A 19,619-nucleotide genomic window follows, 5' to 3' on the forward strand; every position below is an offset into this window, starting at 1 on the left:
GATGAGTTTCTTTTCATTACCAATCATAGACAGAGGGTAAAAAACATATTGTTCAGAATCTCTTTTAATTACTCACACAACAATTCAACAAACAAGCAAACATCTGTATAAGTCTAGCTCTGATATCCTCTCCCTTGCATTGTTATCCAGCAATAACAAAAAATAAAAAATAATAATAGTAACATCAAAGACAACAGAAAGGGCCTTTTTAGTGCCTTTGAAGTAGAATCATCTCTTTTGCTGTCCAGATGTCTGATCAGCAAAAACGTTACATCCCTGCAGAGCAGGCCCAGACAGTAAAACCACAGGGGAATTCAAACTATCAGTTCAGTCCTTGCATGCTTAGACTACAAAGGTGATTGGTGAAAATTAAAATGAAAACATTGGCGAGAGAGAGAGATTTTTTTATGTAGTATGTTTGGGGGCCTCTGATCTACTGTACATGCAAGGCAAAGGCAGCAAGCGACGATATAACACATTTGTCCAAGGTTATATTCAGGACACAACATTTCAAATTCCCTTTACAGATGATCAACACCAAAGGTGCACTGGTCTGGTAGAATATTGCATGAATGAGGGTGCGAGATGAGATGGGGCTGTGAGAAGTGGCCAATGCTTATGGCCGGCCTGTTTTTATTCAAATGTCATCTTACAGTGCATTGGGAAAGTATTCAACCCCTTGACTTTTTCCACATTTTGTTAGGTTACAGCGTTATTCTAAAATTGATAAAATAGTTTACACACACAATACCCCATAATGACAAAGCTATTTTTTGTATTCACACCCTTTACGCAGTACTTTGTTGAAGCACCTTTGGCAGCGATTACAGCCTCAAGTGTTCTTGTTAAATGTGCAACCAGAGGGGAAAAAAACTCTAGACCACCTTCACTCCACACACAGAGACGCTTACAAAGCTCTCCCTCGCCCTCCATTTGGCAAATCTGACCATAACTCTATTCTCCTGATTCCTGCTTATAAGCAAAAACTAAAGCAGGAAGCACCAGTGACTCGGTTAATAAGGAAGTGGTCAGAAGACGCAGATGCTAAGCTACAGGACTGTTTTGCTAGCACAGACTGGAATATGTTCTGGGATTCTTCCGATAGCATTGAGGAGTACACCACATCAGTCACTGGCTTCATCAATAAGTGCATCGATGACGTCATCCCCACAGTGACCACCGTACGTACAGTTGAAGTCGGAAGTTTACATACACTTAGGTTGGAGTCATAAAAAATCGTTTTTCAACCACTCCACAAATTTCTTGTTAACAAACTATAGTTTTGGCAAGTCGGTTAGGACATCTACTTTGTGCATGACACAAGTAATTTTTCCAACAATTGTTTACAGACAGATTATTTCACTTATAATTCACTGTATCACAATTCCAGTGGGTCAGAAGTTTACATACACTAAGTTGACTGTGCCTTTAAACAGCTTGGACAATTCCAGAAAATGATGTCATGGCTTTAGAAGCTTCTGATAGGCTAATTGACATCATTTGAGTCAATTGGAGGTATACCTGTGGATGTATTTCAAGGCCTACCTTCAAAATCAGTGCCTATTGCTTGACATCATGGGAAAATCAAAAGAAATGAGCCAAGACCTCAGATTTTTTTTTTGTGTAGACCTCCACAAGTCTGGTTCATCCTTGGGAGCTATTTCCAAATGCCTGAAGATACCACGTTCATCTGTACAAACAATCGTACGCAAGTATAAACACCATGGGACATGCAGCCGTCATACCGCTCAGGAAGGAGACGCGTTCTGTCTCCTAGAGATGAACGTACTTTGGTGCGAAAAGTGCAAATCAATCCCAGAACAACAGCAAAGGACCTTGTGAAGATGCTGGAGGAAAAGTATCTATATCCACAGTAAAACGAGTCCTATATCGACATTACCTGAAAGGCCGCTCAGCAAGGAAGAAGCCACTGCTCCAAAACCGCCATAAAAAAGCCAGACTACGGTTTGCAACTGCACATGGGGACATAGATCATACTTTTTGGAGAAATGTCCTCTGGTCTGATGAAACAAAAATAGAACTGTTTGGCCATAATGACCATCGTTATGTTTGGAGGAAAAAGGGGGACTTGCAAGCTGAAGAACACCATCCCAACCGTGAAGCATGGGGTTGGCAGCATCATGCTGTGGGGGTGCTTTGCTGCAGGAGGGACTGGTGCACTTCACAAAATAGATGGCATCATGAGGAAGGGAAATGATGTGGATATATTGAAGCAACATCTCAAGACATCAGTCAGGAAGTTAAAGCTTGGTTGCAAATGGGTCTTCCAAATGGACAATGACCCCAAGCATACTTCCATAGTTGTGACAAAATGGCTTAAGGATAACAAAGTCAAGGTATTGGAGTGGCCATCACAAAGCCCTGACCTTAATCCTATAGAAAATGTGTGGGCAGAACTGAAAAAGCGTGTGCGAGCAAGGAGGCCTACAAACCTGACTCAGTTACACCAGCTCTGTCAGGAGGAATGGGCCAAAATTCACCCTACTTATTGTGGGAAGCTTGTGGAAGGCTACCCGAAACATTTGACCCAAGTTAAACAATTTAAAGGCAATGCTACCAAATACTAATTGAGTGTACTTCTGACCCACTGGGAATGTTATGAAATAAATAAAAGCTGAAATAAATCATTCTCTCTACTATTATTCTGACATTTCACATTCTTAAAATAAAGTGGTGATCCTAACTGACCTAAGACAGTGAATTTTTACTAGGATTAAATGTCAGGAATTGTGAAAAACTGAGTTTAAATGTATTTGGCTAAGGTGTATGTAAACTTCCGACTTCAACTGTACATACCCCAACCAGAAGCCATGGATTACAGGCAACATCCGCACTAAGCTAAAGGGTAGAGCTGCCGCTTTCAAGGAGCGGGACTCTAACCCGGACGCTTAAAATAAATCCCGTTATGCCCTCCGACGAACCATCAAACAGGCAAAGAGTTAATACAGGACTAAGATTGAATCGTACTACACCGGCTCTGACGCTCGTCGGATGTGGCAGGGCTTGAAAACTATTACAGACTACAAAGGGAAGCACAGCCGAGAGCTGCCCAGTGACACAAGCCTACCAGACGAGCTAAATCACTTCTATGCTCGCTTCGAGGCAAGCAACACTGAAGCATGCATGAGAGCATCAGCTGTTCCGGATGACTATATGATCACGCTCTCCGTAGCCGATGTGAGTAAGACTTTTAAGCAAGTCAACATTCACAAGGCCGCAGGGCCAGACGGATTACCAGGACGTGTACTCCGAGCATGCGCTGACCAACTGGCAAGTGTCTTCACTGACATTTTCAACATGTCCCTGACTGAGTCTGTAATACCAACATGTTTCAAGCAGACTACCATAGTCCCTGTGCCCAAGGACACTAAGATAACCTGCCTAAATGACTACCGACCCGTAGCACTCACGTCTGTAGCCATGAAGTGCTTTGAAAGGCTGGTCATGGCTCACATCGATACCATTATCCCAGAAACCCTAGACCCACTCCAATTTGCATACCGCCCCAACAGATCCACAGATGATGCTATCTCTATTGCACTCCACATTGCCCTGGACAAGAGGAACACCTACGTGAGAATGCTATTCATTGACTATAGCTCAGCGTTCAACACCATTGTGCCCTCAAAGGTCATCACTAAGCTAAGGACACTGGGACTAAACACCTCCCTCTGCAACTGGATCCTGGACTTCCTGACGGGCCGCTCCCAGGTGGTAAGGGTAGGTAACAACACATCTGCCACGCTGATCCTCAACATGGGGGCCCCTCAGGGTTGCGTGCTCAGTCCCCTCATGTACTCCCTGTTCACCCATGACTGCATGGCCAGGCACGACTCCAACACCATCATTAAGTTTGCCGACGACACAACAGTGGTAGGACTGATCACTGACAACGATGAGACAGCCTATAGGGAGGAGGTCAGAGACCTGGCCGTGTGGTGCCAGGATAACAACCTCTCCCTCAACGTGATCAAGACAAAGGAGATGATTGTGGACTACAGGAAAAAAAAGAGGACTGAGCACGCCCCCATTCTCATCGACAGGGCTGTAGTGGAACAGGTTGAGAGCTTCAAGTTCCTTGGTGTCCACATCACCAACAAACTATCATGGTCCAAACACACCAAGACAGTCGTGAAGAGGGCACGACAAAGCCTATTCACCCTCAGGAGACTGAAAAGATTTGGCATGGGTCCTCAGATCCTCAAAAAGTTATACAGCTGCACCATCGAGAGCATCCTGACTGGTTGCATCACCGACCGCAAGGCACTACAGAGGATAGTGCGTACGGCCCAGTACATCACTGTGGCCAAGCTTCCTGCCATCCAGGACCTCTATACCAGGCGATGGCAGACGAAGGCCCTAAACATTGTCAAAGACTCCAGCCACCCTTGTCATAGACTGTTCTCTCTGCTACCGCACGGCAAGCAGTCCCGGAGCGCCAAGTCTAGGTCCAAAAGGCTTCTTAACAGCTTCTACCCCCAAGCCATAAGACTCCTGAACAGCGAATCATGGCTACCCGGACAATTTGCATTGCCCCCCCCCCCCACCCCACCCCATCCCAAACCCCTCTTTTACGCTGCTGCTACTCTGTTTATTATTTATGCATAGTCACTTTAACACTACCCACATGTACATATTACCTCAATTACCTTGACTAACCGGTGCCCCCGCACATTGCCTCTCTACCGGTACCCCCTGTATATAGCCTCCCTACTGTTATTATATTTTAATACTGCTCTTTAATTATTTGCTATTTTTAAATGTTTTACTTATCTATTTTTTACTTAACACTTAAGAAACTGCATTGTTGGTTAAGGGCTTGTAAGTAAGCATTTCACTGTAATGTCTACACCTGTTGTATTCGGCACGTGGCAAATAAAATTTGATTAGATTTGATTTGATGACGCTACACGCTTGGCACACCTGTATTTGGGGAGTTTCTCCCATTCCTCTCTGCAGATCCTCTCAAGTTCTATCAGGTTGGATGGGGAGCGTTGCTGCACAGCTATTGTCAGGTCTCTCCAGAGGTGTTAAATCGGGTTCAAGTCTGGGAAGCCACTCCTGCGTTGTCTTGGCTGTGTCCTTATGGTCGTTGTCCTGTTGGAAGGTGAACCTTTGCGCCAGTCTGAGGTCCTGAGCGCTCTGGAGCAGGTTTTCATCAAGAATCTCTCTGTACTTTGCTCCGTTCATCTTTGCCTCGATCCTGACTTGTCTCCCAGTCCCTGCCGCTGAAAAACATCCCCACAGCATGATGCTTCCACCACCATGCTTCGCCGTAGGGATGGTGCCAGGTTTCCTCCAGACGTGACGCTTGGCATTCAGGCCAATGAGTTCAATCTTGGTTTCATCAGACCAGAGAATTTTGTTTCTCATGGTATGAGAGTCTTTAGGTAAACTCCAAGCGGGCTGTCATGTGCCTTTTACTGAGGAGTGGCTTCCGTCCGGCCACTCTACCATAAAGGCCTGATTGGTGGAGTGCTGCAGAGATGGTTGTCCTTCTGGAAGGTTCTCCCATCTCCACAGAGGAACTCTAGAGCTCTATCAGAGTGACCATCGGGTTCTTGGTCACGTCCCTGACGAAGGCCCTTCTCCCCCGATTGCTCAGTTTGGCCAGGCGGCCAGCTCTAGGAAGAGTCTTGGTGGTTCCAAACATCTTCCATTTAAGAAGGATGGAGGCCACTGTGTTATTGGGAACCTTCAATGCTGCAGAAATGTTTTGGTACCCTTCCCCGATCTGTGCCTCAACACAATCCTGTCTCGGAGCTCTACTGACAATTCCTTTACTCTGACATGCACTGTCAACTGTGGGACCTTATATAGACAGGTGTGTGCCTTTCCAAATTATGTCCAATCAATTTAATTTACCACAGGTGGAGTCCAATCAAGTTGTAGAAACATCTCAAGGATGATCAATGGAAACAGGATGCACCCGAGCTCAATTTCGATCTCATTGCAAAGGGTCTGAATACTTGTTTTTTATTTGTAAGAAATTTGCAAAAAAATCTAAAAACCTGTTTTCGCTTTGTCATTATGGGGTATTGTGTGTAGATTGCTGAGAAAAATAAAAAATGTAATCAATTTTAGAATAAGGCTGTAACGTAACAAAATGTGGAAAAAGTAAAGGGGTCTGAATACTTTCCGAAGGCACTGTATATGGCAACCCAGACTTTATTATGTTGTGGTGTCCTGGGTTTCTGTCGTGTCCAGAAAGACATAGCCTGAGCCTCTAACACAGCCTTTATGAGTGGTATTGTGAGGAAAGCAAATTTCCATAGAGACCGTTGCCTGCCTGCTAATCATCCTGGCCAGTGTTTCTCCAAACTAATATGCCAGTATTAGTGGCTGTAAGACTACATACAGTACAATACTTCTACAGAGTGAAAAACTCTAAACTGCTCCTTCAGCGAAATAGTATTTTTGTGAATTATCTACATGATGGATCTCAAGATCGTTGGTCTTCCTGACTCCCTGCCTGGACAAGACGACAACATTTAACAAACCAGACCACTGTCTGCTGTCATAATGCAGCCACAATTTACAGGATCCATAATTCATTTTTTTTTTTTTTTTTTTTTTTCACACTTATTAATCAAAAGGAGGTTTTGGCTGGCCCGGCACAGCATTGTCATTTAGTGAAAAGGAAAAGGCCAGACAGATACACCCACAGTGCTCACTGCGCACACCTGCTCTGCTCTTCAATCAGTGTCAACAGTGCCACCACGTGTCCTAAGGGACACAAGATGGGAATAAGATGCAGATGCAGTGTCTTGTTCCTCTAAGATGCAAAATGCCATTATTCTTCCCTTATTCCAAAAACAAATTGAACAGCATAACTGGACTGTAAACTGTTTTTGCTGTGACAACACAGAAATGCATTGTGAAATCAGATTATTTAGCCTCATATTGATTGACAGTTACAATGCAAACATGATTAATAACCTAAATCCACTTGTACAAATAGCCATGCTTAGCAATCAGGGTGGAAATAATATATCAAAAAATTAGAACAGGAACAAAAATGTAGGGGGAAAATCCAATCATAATTAAGTTGATTGATATTATGCCCTTTTCAGTAATGGCAAAATCCTAAAGGCAATCCATTCGTGTTTCTCTCTTAATGGGAGTTTCTTTTTTCAGTCTGACAGGCTGTGATAATGAGTGTGTCCAAGTGACAGACCCCATGAGACCCCTCTCCTTGTCGTATGAATAATCTTGAGCACTTCAGAAAGGCTCATCCAAACATAGCCTAATATCATCCATATACCTGTAGCCACCATTCATACAGTACAGTCATAATAACATCACAATAACAACAGCTTTCCAAGGAAACAGGTCAGAAACAACCACCTGTTGATAATACAGAATGGTTTGTATTGCTATTGCTGGATTTAATTGCTGCCTGATAGAATTGCTAAAATATCAATGCCAATATACAATATACATGCACAATATTCAGCAACAACTACTGAAATACTGAAGCCTTACCTTTCATTTGTGTCAACTGGGGGTGGGATGATGATCTCTGTCTTTTGGATACCCACTTTTCAGGAAATATGTCCTTTTCTCCTCGATTTCTTTTCTCCTTCCTTTTTCTTTCCTCTACAGTATGTGGCAAATGCCAGCTATCAGAGGTGGGGAGAGAAACTATTAATTAAATGTCTCTGGCTTTTCACAGAGGGACTAAACAAACAAAAAAAGAGAAGGACAGTGGACACTAGGCAGCAACCGTTGCAGCAATTCAGTCAGCACAGCAACATGTGGTTATACAAAGTATCTCTCAGCTCAGTCTCTCTCCTCCCTCCCTGTGGCTGGAGTTAGAGGTTTTCACTGACGGACGGACGGACGGACAGAGAGAGCGAGAGAGAGAGAGAGAGAGAGAGAGAGACCTGTGCAACAGATTAGCATTCTCCCTTTCCCTACTACCCCTCCCCTCTGCATTCATAGCATCAGCACCACCCACTCTCCTTCTACTCTGCAATCAATGACCCCATTGATGCATCCTTTTTGATAGCTGGGGGATCAGACTAAATGAAATGCAACGCCAGGCGTGGAGAACAAGAAAGGGTGAGAGAGGAGAACCTAAAGCACGTCTCGCCTCCATCCAGGCATCAACCTTCCCCCTCACCAGTCCAGTGCTCTGTCTCTGCTTTAATGCAAAGCCTATAATGTTTAGATTCTAATGTGGGTAGTGGGATTTTGGCTATCTGCATTGTGGCCACTGTTAGTCTGATCCACCTGTTATTTTCCCCCCACTGAGGATGTAACCATGACAATCGATGTAGACCTCTACTGGTGTCTTAAAAGACATACGTGAGGGAGGGGGTGGTGTGGGTGGGGGGTATTGGCTGAAGCTGCATCCGCTCCACAATTAAATGAACATAATGCTGGCCATTAAGTAATCTCCCCCCTCTCTCTTTATCTGTGTGGTGTGTGTGTTGTGTGTGTTTGTGAGTGAGAGAGAGAGAGAGAGAGAGAGAGAGAGAGAGAGAGAGGGGGGGGGGGGGGGGGGGAGAGAGAAATTATGAGGAGAGAGGCGGAGGAGAGAGAACAGAGAGGAGATGATCCAAGAGTAAAGTGGACTGACAGGTCTCTACCTGGCTGGGTCACTCATCAGGACCGCCATAATCTCTTCTCCTCCTCAGTATTTCTGGGACCAGATGACAAATCAAAAAGAAAAAGCCATATCAAATTAGCTAGAAATTATAGCTGTAATAAATTGACGATTAATAAATAATAGATTAAACTGACACGTGAAAAATAGCCAAACCTGTTTATCTGATAACAGATTGTATTATTCCTATATAGCCTGTGGTATTGCACATTTTCACGAAGGCCTACACAAACTAATTTGGGGTAAAACAAAGTTGATGCACTCTTTCCGATGGGAACTCGGAAGTGGAATTCTGAGTTCCCATCCGAAAGAGTGCAGCTAGGTGCGCAACAGCGGCAGCTTCTTTGGCTTAGCAGGCAGCAGCATCCCTTTCGACGCACAGCTTGATTTCACAGTTTGTGTAGCTAAAACTTCTGAAACTTGGTCTAAAATAATATACATTAAACGTGAATAATGGCTACTGACTCCTGGGCTCTGGCTGTCGATAAACAGGAAGCTACGACTGACTCTGTAAGTTTAAATGTATAGCAAGTTTAGCTAGCTAGCTCGTTAGCTAGCTACATTCTCAGCCATGCATGACGAAAAGGTACAGACTTTATGCTGCTACCTAGCAAGCTTGCTAGCGCAGCCAACTGTAGCTGAGGCAATGTGGCTGAGCTGTCAAACCAGAGGTTAGCTAGCATACCGTGTGCTGATGGTGTGCCACTGTTAACTGACACACCTTTTGAATGACTAGCGGTGTTTGTTATGCCTTTGAAGTTGTTGGCATAATTTGACACTTCAGTGCAGACACGTGCTTGCCAAGATTTGTTGAGGGAAAACTTGCATTCTGAGACCAGCTAGATATTTGCTTACTAACAACATGTTTCTTTCTCTTACCAGTTCGGCTCCTTGGTGATCAGATCCCCACCTCGAGGTGTAGGTGATGCTGCAACTAGAAAGGCAAAAGGTAAAATCACTGTGGTGTCAATCATGAACATTTGCACGTGATATTCTTCCATGTATTATTGTCCATTACCTTTTTGTGATAAAATGGGGTGATGAGTTTCTGTTGTTCCCCCAGGTACCACAAAACAAGTGGAGAATGGCACAAATGTGGAAGTGGAAGAAAAAGGTGTGTGAATTCTCAGGGTTTATTTTAACCCCCCCCTCCCCATCATGTCTCCATTCAGTTACTACAACAGGTCATTCACCTGTCACTCTTGTCTTGTAGAGGACAAAGCGGCCCAGTCGTTGTTAAATAAGATGATCCACACCAGCCTTGTGAACACTACCAATCAAGTAGAGGTTCTTCAAAGGGATCCCAACTCTCCTCTTTACTCTGTCAAGACATTTGAAGAGCTGAGACTGTACGTCATCTTGGTGTTCAAATTCACCATTGCTTACTAATTTACAAATGTGTACAGGCCTACCTCACATGAAACCAAATTATACAGTGTATTTTAACCTGAGTTAGGATCCACAACATTGCTTTTTTGCGGTATCGTGTGTGGTGTATGTTCAACATGTTTGGTTAGCCTTTTTTTTACATGTGGTCTTTTAAATGTACTTCCATCTCAGGAAAGATGAGCTGCTAAGAGGAGTGTATGACATGGGTTTTAACAGACCCTCTAAGATCCAGGAGAATGCCCTGCCCATGATGCTGGCAGAGCCGTGAGTACCCATTTCATTTAGCTCAATGCTCCTTGTGATGAAGCTCAATAATAGAGGAAATAGCCTAGATATTCTGCACATGTGAAGGGGTTGTGTTGTGTGTTCTGATATTGCACATTTAATTTTAACCTTCAGTCAGATGTAGTCAAACTAGTTATTAACCATTATCACGTTTATGTATGCAGTAATATAGTTGTTTGATTGGATTTTGATGTGAAATTAATGGAATCTACATGATCTACCTTTTAGTCCCCCATTGTTCTCTCTTCAGCATGTATTATCCCTCTGGTTCCAGACCTCAGAACCTGATTGCCCAATCACAGTCCGGCACAGGTAAAACAGCTGCCTTTGCGCTGGCCATGCTCAGCCATGTTGACCCAGCTAACAAATGGACTCAGGTGAGTTGACATCGCCATCTTCAGCACTGATATATACTGGGAGCCATTAGGATTACTCAGGCTATGGTCATGAACTTAGCTTTAAGAAGCTAGACATCTGATACAGGTACTCAGAGGTCAGGTAATCAGCAAGTTCAGAAAGAGTTTGCTCTTTAGGTGGATTTTTATGGGTTTGTTTGTTTTTATTAAGAGCGTCTGCCAATAAGGGTAGCAGGTAAAAGGAAAGTGTCTTAGTTTAGAGAACTTCTATCATGGTGTGTTGCTTTTTTAGTTTGTTGATTTTATAGATTGAAGCCTCATATTACTGAAACTCATTTTGCCCCCTCAGTGTCTTTGCATTGCCCCAACGTACGAGCTAGCTTTGCAGACTGGTAAAGTCATTGAACAGATGGGGAAATTCTATCCTGAGGTCAAATTGGCATATGCCATTCGTGGCAATAAATGTAAGTGTCAAAACATTCATGCTTTTTTATTCTGAATACAATCTGTTAGGTTATGGTGCCTAATGTCACTGGGGAAATTGTAATCAATGCCGGTGCTCTCACCCAAATGTCACGTCGGAAGCATAACTTTCAATGAAGCGAATGCCACATCCTAACAAGTTGTATTATAGAATGGATGTTCTGTAAAAGATGCTGTTGAGAATCATAATTGTAACAACATCATTAACTGTCATGTATGTCTCTTGGTGCTGAGCAGTGGATCGAGGGATGAAGCTTCAGGAGCAGATTGTCATCGGGACACCTGGCACGGTCCTAGACTGGTGCTCCAAACTGAAGATCATCGACCCCAAGAAGATCAGCATCTTCGTCCTGGACGAGGCTGACGTCATGATCGCCACACAAGGTCACCAGGACCAGAGCATCCGGATCCAAAGGTGAGTTTTCTCATAACAAGTTGTAAATGTACAGTACTCTCATCTAGCAGAACCTAAGTTCTACAAGACACGCTCGTCTTGCAGGCCAGTAATTACATGAGTGTTGCTATTAACCTCATGAATGATAGGGCACATTTTTATTTCTGCCTAAATAGACATATGCAAATGTAATTCTTTCATGAGATGTCCATAAACAATAACTGGTAATGTTGCATAGTTTTAGAAAGTTCGGGAACTTACCTTTTTGGTAAAAATAGTTACAAATTGTTGAGGTGTACTCACTTTTGAGGACAACCTCAAGTACATAGTACAAATATTAGGAAAATATGAAAAATTTAGATTTTTTTCTATTCAACAAAAGTGGAGCAATAGGGCTTGAAATTACAAATATTTTCTAAATAAAGTACATTGTAAACGACTTACTATAGATTTCACCTTTCTTATAACTGTCAAATAAATATGATCATACTTAGTGACAATACAATATTGGCACTATTTCACATAACTGAATTCTGAACATCCACTGAGCGGTGCAGACACCATTCAAATTTGTGCAGACTCGTTATAATTTCAGCTTGTCTTTGACCTAAAGAAAGTGGTCTTGTTTAAATTCTATGACATGATTTTGTATTTTTTTCATGTTGAGAGCTCAATCCAGCTGAGAATATCACAGCGAGATAGAAGTTCTATTGCATCCGCTAGTCTTCCACTTCATATGCGCTATTGCAAGCGCAGCTGTGAGTTTCACAGGCACAGGAAATTGTTCCTTTGCCTGGATAGGCCAGAAAAGGTGACATGTCACTCCCTATAAATGTGGAGTCTGAAACCTGACACTTCAAGTCAGCTCCACAGAGAGCAGACCAATGGGGCTTTCTGGCACTATAAGGCACGGGACCCTATGACATTCACAGAAAGTTTTGTAAACCAAAATGTCAGTCGGAACCGGTCCAGAACCACTCAATCCCCCATATAGGGGACTTAACATCTTTGTTTACAAACACTTGTAAAAGGGCTCTTAAAGACATGCTCTGGAACTTTGGCGACTACTAAGTCTTTTTTAAACGTCCTGCTTTGGCTGGATGTGTCAATGTGTAGTTCATACATACTTAATCTATAAGCAGAATTACTGTCTTACCTCAATTAGCCGCGAATTCCCTAGTTTGAAAGCGACTGTTTTTCAAAATGTTTCCTACATTTTCCCCCACGTGGGCCAGCCCCCTAGCAATTCAAGTTCAACCAAAGAGCTTCAGCCCCTCGCCATTTGAGTGACAGCTAGGAAGATGCACACACTTCAGAGAGAGGGAGAGCAATGACGTGGTGCACATACTGTATCTGCATAGGTGTGACCTAGTAAGCAATTTTCGGGAACCACTTTTACCTCGAGCACTACTTTCAGAAGGACTGTCTGAAAAGTATACAAAAGCACCAGAGAATATCTTTAATGACCACTGATGGTTTTCAGATACTATTAGACTCAATAGGCTATTAGTTAACCAGTTGAAGAAGCTAAGGTATCTTGAGGACTTTTCCTGTTGTGATGTCTTTTTCTGATGCTAATAAACTGTGTTCTTAGCTAACTAAATGATGACGGCTAATACTATGCATCTATTCATTATCCAGCTGGAGAAACTGACTTTTCCCTCCCCCACCCCACGCAGAATGTTGCCAAATGAATGTCAGATGCTGCTGTTCTCGGCCACGTTTGAGGACTCAGTCTGGAAGTTTGCAGAGAGGGTCGTGCCAGACCCCAACATCATCAAGCTGAAACGTGAAGAGGAGACTCTGGACACCATCAAGCAGTATTACGTGCTCTGCAATGATAAGGAGGAGAAGTTCACAGCCCTCTGTAATATCTACGGCGCCATTACCATCGCCCAGGCCATGATCTTCTGTCACGTGAGTCTGTCCGCCTTCTCAACGTATCATAGGAATTAAATAAATATCTGGGGGATTTGGGTTGATATGGTACATAAACTAGCCTAATAAAGTGAAGAAATAAAGAAGGCGTTTGTATGGTACATAAAGTAACAAATAATCTATGGTCTTTGCCTTTGTAGACCCGAAGGACAGCTGGCTGGCTGTCTGCTGAGCTGACCAAAGAAGGCCATGTGGTGGCACTGCTGAGTGGGGAGATGACTGTTGAGCAGAGAGCGGCCATCATTGAACGCTTCAGGGAGGGCAAGGAGAAAGTCCTGGTGACCACCAACTTATGCTCCAGAGGTGAATATCAAGAAAATGAAAGCATGATAAATGTAACCAATTTTCTTATGTAGGAAGGTGTGTGTTTCGCATTGACATTGACCATTTTTGATTATAACATGCTTTTCTTTTTTTATCAATAGGTATTGATGTTGAGCAAGTTTCCGTGGTGATCAACTTTGACCTGCCCATGGACAAAGACGGAAACGCTGACAACGAGACATACCTTCACCGGATTGGCCGCACAGGACGTTTCGGAAAGAGGGGGCTTGCCGTCAATATGATTGACAGCAAACACAGCATGAACATTCTCAACCAAATCGAGGAGCATTTCAGTACGTCGCTCTGTCTCTAGACCAATTAAATACAAGATTGTACGTATTGATCTACAGTGGGGAAAACAAGTATTTGATACACTGCCGATTTTGCATGTTTTCCTACTTACAAAGCATGTAGAAGTCTGTAATTTTTATCATATGTACACTTCAACTGTGAGAGACGGAATCTAAAACAAAAATCCAGAAAATCACATTGTATGATTTTTAAGTAATTAATTTGCATTTTATTGCATGACATAAGTATTTGATCACCTACCAACCAGTAAGAATTCCGGCTCTCACAGACCTGTTACTTTTTCTTTAAGAAGCCCTCCTGTTCTCCACTCATTACCTGTATTAACTGCACCTCTTTGAACTCGTTACCTGTATAAAAGACACCTGTCCACACACTCAATCAAACAGACTCCAACCTCTCCCCACAATGGCCAAGACCAGAGAGCTGTGTAAGGACATCAGGGATACAATTGTAGACCTGCACAAGGCTGGGATGGGCTACAGGACAATAGGCAAGCAGCTTGGTGAGAAGGCAACAACTGTTGGTGCAATTATTAGAAAATGGAAGAAGTTCAAGATGACGGTCAATCACCCTCGGTCTGGGGCTCCATGCAAGATCTCACCTCGTGGGGCATCAATGATCATGAGGAAGGTGAGGGATCAGCCCAGAACTACACGGCAGGACCTGGTCAATGACCTGAAGAGAGCTGGGACCACAGTCTCAAAGAAAACCATTAGTAACACACTACGCCGTCATGGATTAAAATCCTGCAGCGCACGCAAGGTCCCCCTGCTCAAGCCAGCACATGTCCAGGCCCGTCTGAAGTTTGCCAATGACCACCTGGATGATCCAGTGGAGGAATGGGAGAAGGTCATGTGGTCTGATAAGAAAAAAATATAGCTTTTTGGTCTAAACTCCACTCGCCGTGTTTGGAGGAAGAAGAAGGATGAGTACAACCCCAAGAACACCATCCCAACCGTGAAACATGGAGGTGGAAACATCATTCTTTGGGAATGCTTTTCTGCAAAGGGGACAGGACGACTGCACCGTATTGAGGGGAGGATGGACGGGGCCATGTATTGCGAGATCTTGGCCAACAACCTCCTTCCCTCAGTAACAGCATTGAAGATGGGTCGTAGCTGGGTCTTCCAGCATGACAACGACCCGAAACACACAGCCAGGGTAACTAAGGAGTGGCTCCGTAAGAAGCATCTCATGGTCCTGGAGTGGCCTAGCCAGTCTCCAGACCTGAACCCAATAGAAAATCTTTGGAGGGATCTGAAAGTCCGTATTACCCAGCGACAGCCCCGAAACCTGAAGAAGGTCTGTATGGAGGAGTGGGCCAAAATCCCTACTGCAGTATGTGCAAACCTGGTCAAGACCTACAGGAAACGTATGATCTCTGTAATTGCAAACAAAGATTTCTGTACCAAATATTAAGTTCTGCTTTTCTGATGTATCAAATACTTATGTCATGCAATAAAATGCAAATTAATTACTTAAAAATCATATCATGCGATTTTCTGGATTTTTTCCATCTCTCACAGTTGAAGTGTACCTATGATAAAAATTACAGACCTCTAGATGCTTTGTAAGTAGGAAAACCTGCAAAATCGGCAGTGTATCAAATACTTGTTCTCCCCACTGTATATAATAGTGTTCTCCTTAGTAACCTAACCTTTCGTCTTGTTTTTTTCCCAACAGATAAAAAGATAAACAAACTTGACACTGACGATCTGGATGAAATCGAGAAAATCGGCAACTGAAGAGGCTGTTATCTTTTATAAATCATAATTTAATGCATCTAATATTTATGCAGGTGGGACTGTTACCTCACATTAATAATATAACTACACAGATCATACACGTAGCTAGCTAGCGAACAGTACGCTTTAACTTCAAATGAAAACGACTTTCTGACAAAATTAGAAATGTGTAATTTTCTGAAAATGTAGCTAGCTAGACTATCTTACCCGTATACATGGATGGACGCTTCTCCCTCTCGGTCACGGATGCCATGGTTGCCTTAGTTTGAAGATGTAATCTGGAGACAGGTACAACAGCCTTCTGTGTGTTCTCTTTTCGACTCCCGTCTGCATATTTGCAATCAAACACCAGAATTAGCTATCATACTCTAATTCCACCGTGCATTCTATTGATTTCAAAACTCAGTCCTCCAGAAAGTGGAGAGCAACACCTTTGCAGTTCTACTACGTGATATCTTTCAAAAAAGCAGTGTTAGGATTACCTACACATACTGACCAGCTCATGTTATAGACAGAAGCGTGCTACATGGCAGACCAATCCGAACTCATCTCTCGGCATGTCCGGCCCATCCATTATCTCAGCCAATCATGGCTAGCGGGAAGGTTCCTGTCTTTTTCTGTGGCTAAACCAACTAGGCTCGTAATTACAGATGGCATACAAGTTTGTTATTAAGGCAAATTAAAGTTCACATGTTTCAGAAGGCATTTCTGCCAAAAAAAAGCATGCTGATAAAAAAAACAGAACAGTTTACGTTAAAATGGCGCTCCTGTGAAGTAATGACGCGCGACATACGCCTAGTTTCCTGAAATGAGTCACATTTGTGCTTTTGGACTTAAGTCACTTTAAGGATTGATTTGAATGTTTACATGCCTAAATAATATGCGAAGCATTTTAGATTTCATAGACTCTGTTCTTTGAGACTATTAGGATTACAGTTAGTTTTCATTTGCTATATTTTTAATCGAGTGGTTACACTAAACTCATATTTTACCCTCTTGATCGGGTGCTCTCCTCAGCGGAATGTGTAGGCATTGGCCATTTGGTTGTTTGCAGCATTATACAGTTTATTGAATCAAACAGAACACTTTGCGAAAGTTAGACTAATGGGGGAAGTTTACTGTGCTGATTGGTCTTAAAACCCCTTCTTTTATAGAATCATAAGCGTGGAAGGTAATGTGATTTGAAGTTGAGCAAATGAGAAGTACTAACCAAACTGGGGAGATGTCCATTCCTTATTAATGAGAAGGCAACTCATGATCAGTCTAGTCTAGACTAACAATACTTGAGAGATTTGCAGCATTCAGTATCGCAACACTAAATACATTGTTGATAGTTTGGATACGCGAGTGTTTCACGGTAATCCAAAGATTCCATTGTAATAGTACTGTGAGTATTAGAGCGGTTGCACCATCTCGTATTTTAGCTTTCCCAATAGGGCTCTGCAAATCTCTGATGGGAGGTTGTTTCAGTGGAAACAAGTTTTGTTCAGTCACATTCAATTAGTTTGACATTTGCATGAAGGTTAGAGTCAGAATTGGTTCATATTTTCCTTAAACTATTGGCAAGCTTATTCTGTCAACTGACAGAAGTTAGACACTTTTACCAAGTAAAATAAGATTGTATGGAATGTACCTAAATTGTTAGGAATATATTTATTTTGAGAGAAAAAAGCTTTATTGAGCAAAACACCATTGAATTGTTTTCTTTTGTACCTTTGTGAATGTTATTTATATTTGGACTGTGCTTGAACTAAACTAGTTAAGTGTTTAGAGTGTTTATCTTGGCTATGGAAGCAATACATAGCCTGTGCTGAATCTATTCTCTTATACTATCTGCACTTTTTGGTTTTGTTGTAATAAAGATGACCTACCTAAAGTACGTCTGTCATTATTCAGGTTTGCTTTGTTTTCCTTTGAAATATACATGCTTGAATGAAAATGCAAAACACACCTTGCCAGACTTGATCGAGCCAAAGGTTCTTTACAAATTGCTGTTGAACAATGGAAACAAGCACTATTTTCTAGTAAAAAGATAAGGCTTTAATGTTTATATATACAGTACCAGTCAAAAGTTGATACACCTACTCATTCAAGGGTTTTTCTTTATTTTTACTAGTTTCTACATTGTAGAATAATAGTGAAGACATCAAAACTATGAAATAACACATGTAGTATCCAAAAAAGTGTTAAACAAATCAAAATATATTTTATATTTGAGATTCTTCAAAGAAGCCACCCTTTGCCTTGATGACAGCTTTGCACACGCTTGGCATTCTCTCAACCAGCTTCATGGGGTAGTCACCTGGAATGCATTTCAATTAACAGGTGTGCCTTGTTAAAAGTTAATTATTGGAATTTCTTTCCTTAATGGGTTTGAGCAAATCAGTTGTGTTGTGACAAGGTAGGGTTGGTATACAGAAGATAGCCCTATTTGGTAAAAGACCAAGTCCATATTATGGCAAGAACAGCTCAAATAAGCAAAGAGAAACGACAGTCCATCATTACTTAAAGACATAAAGGTCAGTCAATCCGAAAAAGTTTATTCAAGTGCAGTCTAAAAAAACATCAAGCGCTATGATGAAACTGGCTCTCATGAGGACCGCCACAGGAATGGAAGACCCAGAGTTACCTCTGCTGCAGAGGATACGTTCATTAGAGTTACAGCCTCAGAAATTGCAGCCCACTGAGTTCAAGTAACAGACACATCTCAACATCAACTATTCAGAGGAGACTGCGTGAATCAGGTCTTCATGGTCAAATTGCTGCAAAGAAACCACTACTAAAGGACACCAATAAGAAGAGACTTGCTTGTGCCAAGAAACACGAGCAATGGACATTAGACTGGTGGAAATCTGTCCTTTGGTCTGATGAGTACAAATGTGAGATTTTTGGTTCCAACCGCTGTGCCTTTGTGAGACGGATGATCTCTGCATGTGTGGTTCCCACCGTGAAGCATGGAGGAGGAGATGTGATGGTGCTTTGCTGGTGACACTGTCAGTGATTTATTTAGAATTTAACCAGCATGGCTACCACAGCATTCTGCAGTGATACGCCATCCCATCTGGTTTGCGCTTAGTGGGATTATCATTTGTTTTTCAACAGGACAATGACCCAACACACCTCCAGGCTGTGTAAGGGCTATTTGACCAAGAAGGAGAGTGATGGAGTGCTGCATCAGATGACATGGCCTCCACAATCACCCGACCTCAACCCAATTGAGATGGTTTGGGATGAGTTGGACCGCAGAGTGAAGGAAAAGCAGCCAACAAGTGCTCAGCATATGTGGGAACTCCTTCAAGACTGTTGGAAAAGCATTCCAGGTGAAGCTGGTTGAGAGAATGCCAAGAGTGTGCAACGCTGCCATCAAGGCAAAGGGTGGCTACTTTGAAGAATCTCAAATATAAAATATATTTTGATTTGTTTAACACTTTTTTGGTTACTACATTATTCCATGTGTTATTTCATAGTTTTGATGTCTTCACTATTATTCTACAATATAGAAAATAGTAAAAATAAAGAAAAACCCTGGAATGAGCAGGTGTGTCCAAACTTTTGACTGGTACTGTGTGTGTGTGTGTGTATATATATATATATATATATATATATATATATATATATATATATATATATAGTATACAAAACATTAAGAACACCTACTCTTTCCATGACTGGCCAGGTGAAAGCTATGATCCCTTATTGATGTCACTTGTTAAATCCACTTCAATCAGTGTAGATGAAGGGAAGGAGAAGTTAACAAAAGA

The 19,619-nt window shown here is 42.3% G+C and overlaps 1 protein-coding gene across 1 annotated transcript; it reads left to right on the forward strand.

Annotated features, from left to right (window-relative positions):
- The first annotated feature begins 9,051 nt into the window (after positions 1–9,051).
- On the forward strand, positions 9,052–17,747 carry ddx19a (DEAD-box helicase 19a). Its single transcript, XM_084184606.1, has 12 exons — positions 9,052–9,142; positions 9,515–9,581; positions 9,696–9,746; positions 9,846–9,981; positions 10,193–10,285; positions 10,581–10,683; positions 11,012–11,126; positions 11,383–11,560; positions 13,219–13,456; positions 13,618–13,780; positions 13,903–14,094; positions 15,797–17,747. The coding sequence occupies exons 1-12, from the start codon at positions 9,086–9,088 to the stop codon at positions 15,856–15,858; spliced, it is 1,455 nt and encodes a 484-aa protein (XP_084040732.1). The 5' UTR covers positions 9,052–9,085; the 3' UTR covers positions 15,859–17,747.
- The last annotated feature ends 1,872 nt before the right edge of the window (positions 17,748–19,619 follow it).

This window comes from Coregonus lavaretus (genome assembly GCF_964263955.1).
Source record: "Coregonus lavaretus genome assembly, chromosome: 20".
Taxonomy (NCBI): domain Eukaryota; kingdom Metazoa; phylum Chordata; class Actinopteri; order Salmoniformes; family Salmonidae; genus Coregonus; species Coregonus lavaretus.

What these genes read in the sequence shown, in the direction of transcription:
- ddx19a (XM_084184606.1), top strand. Translation starts at nt 9,086, where the DNA reads ATGGCTACTGACTCCTGGGCTCTGGCTGTCGATAAACAGGAAGCTACG. An exon ending in ACATTTGAAGAGCTGAGACT is followed by an intron (nt 9,982 to 10,192) that starts GTACGTCATCTT and finishes CTTCCATCTCAG; the next exon opens with GAAAGATGAGCTGCTAAGAG. An exon ending in CAGAGCATCCGGATCCAAAG is followed by an intron (nt 11,561 to 13,218) that starts GTGAGTTTTCTC and finishes CACCCCACGCAG; the next exon opens with AATGTTGCCAAATGAATGTC.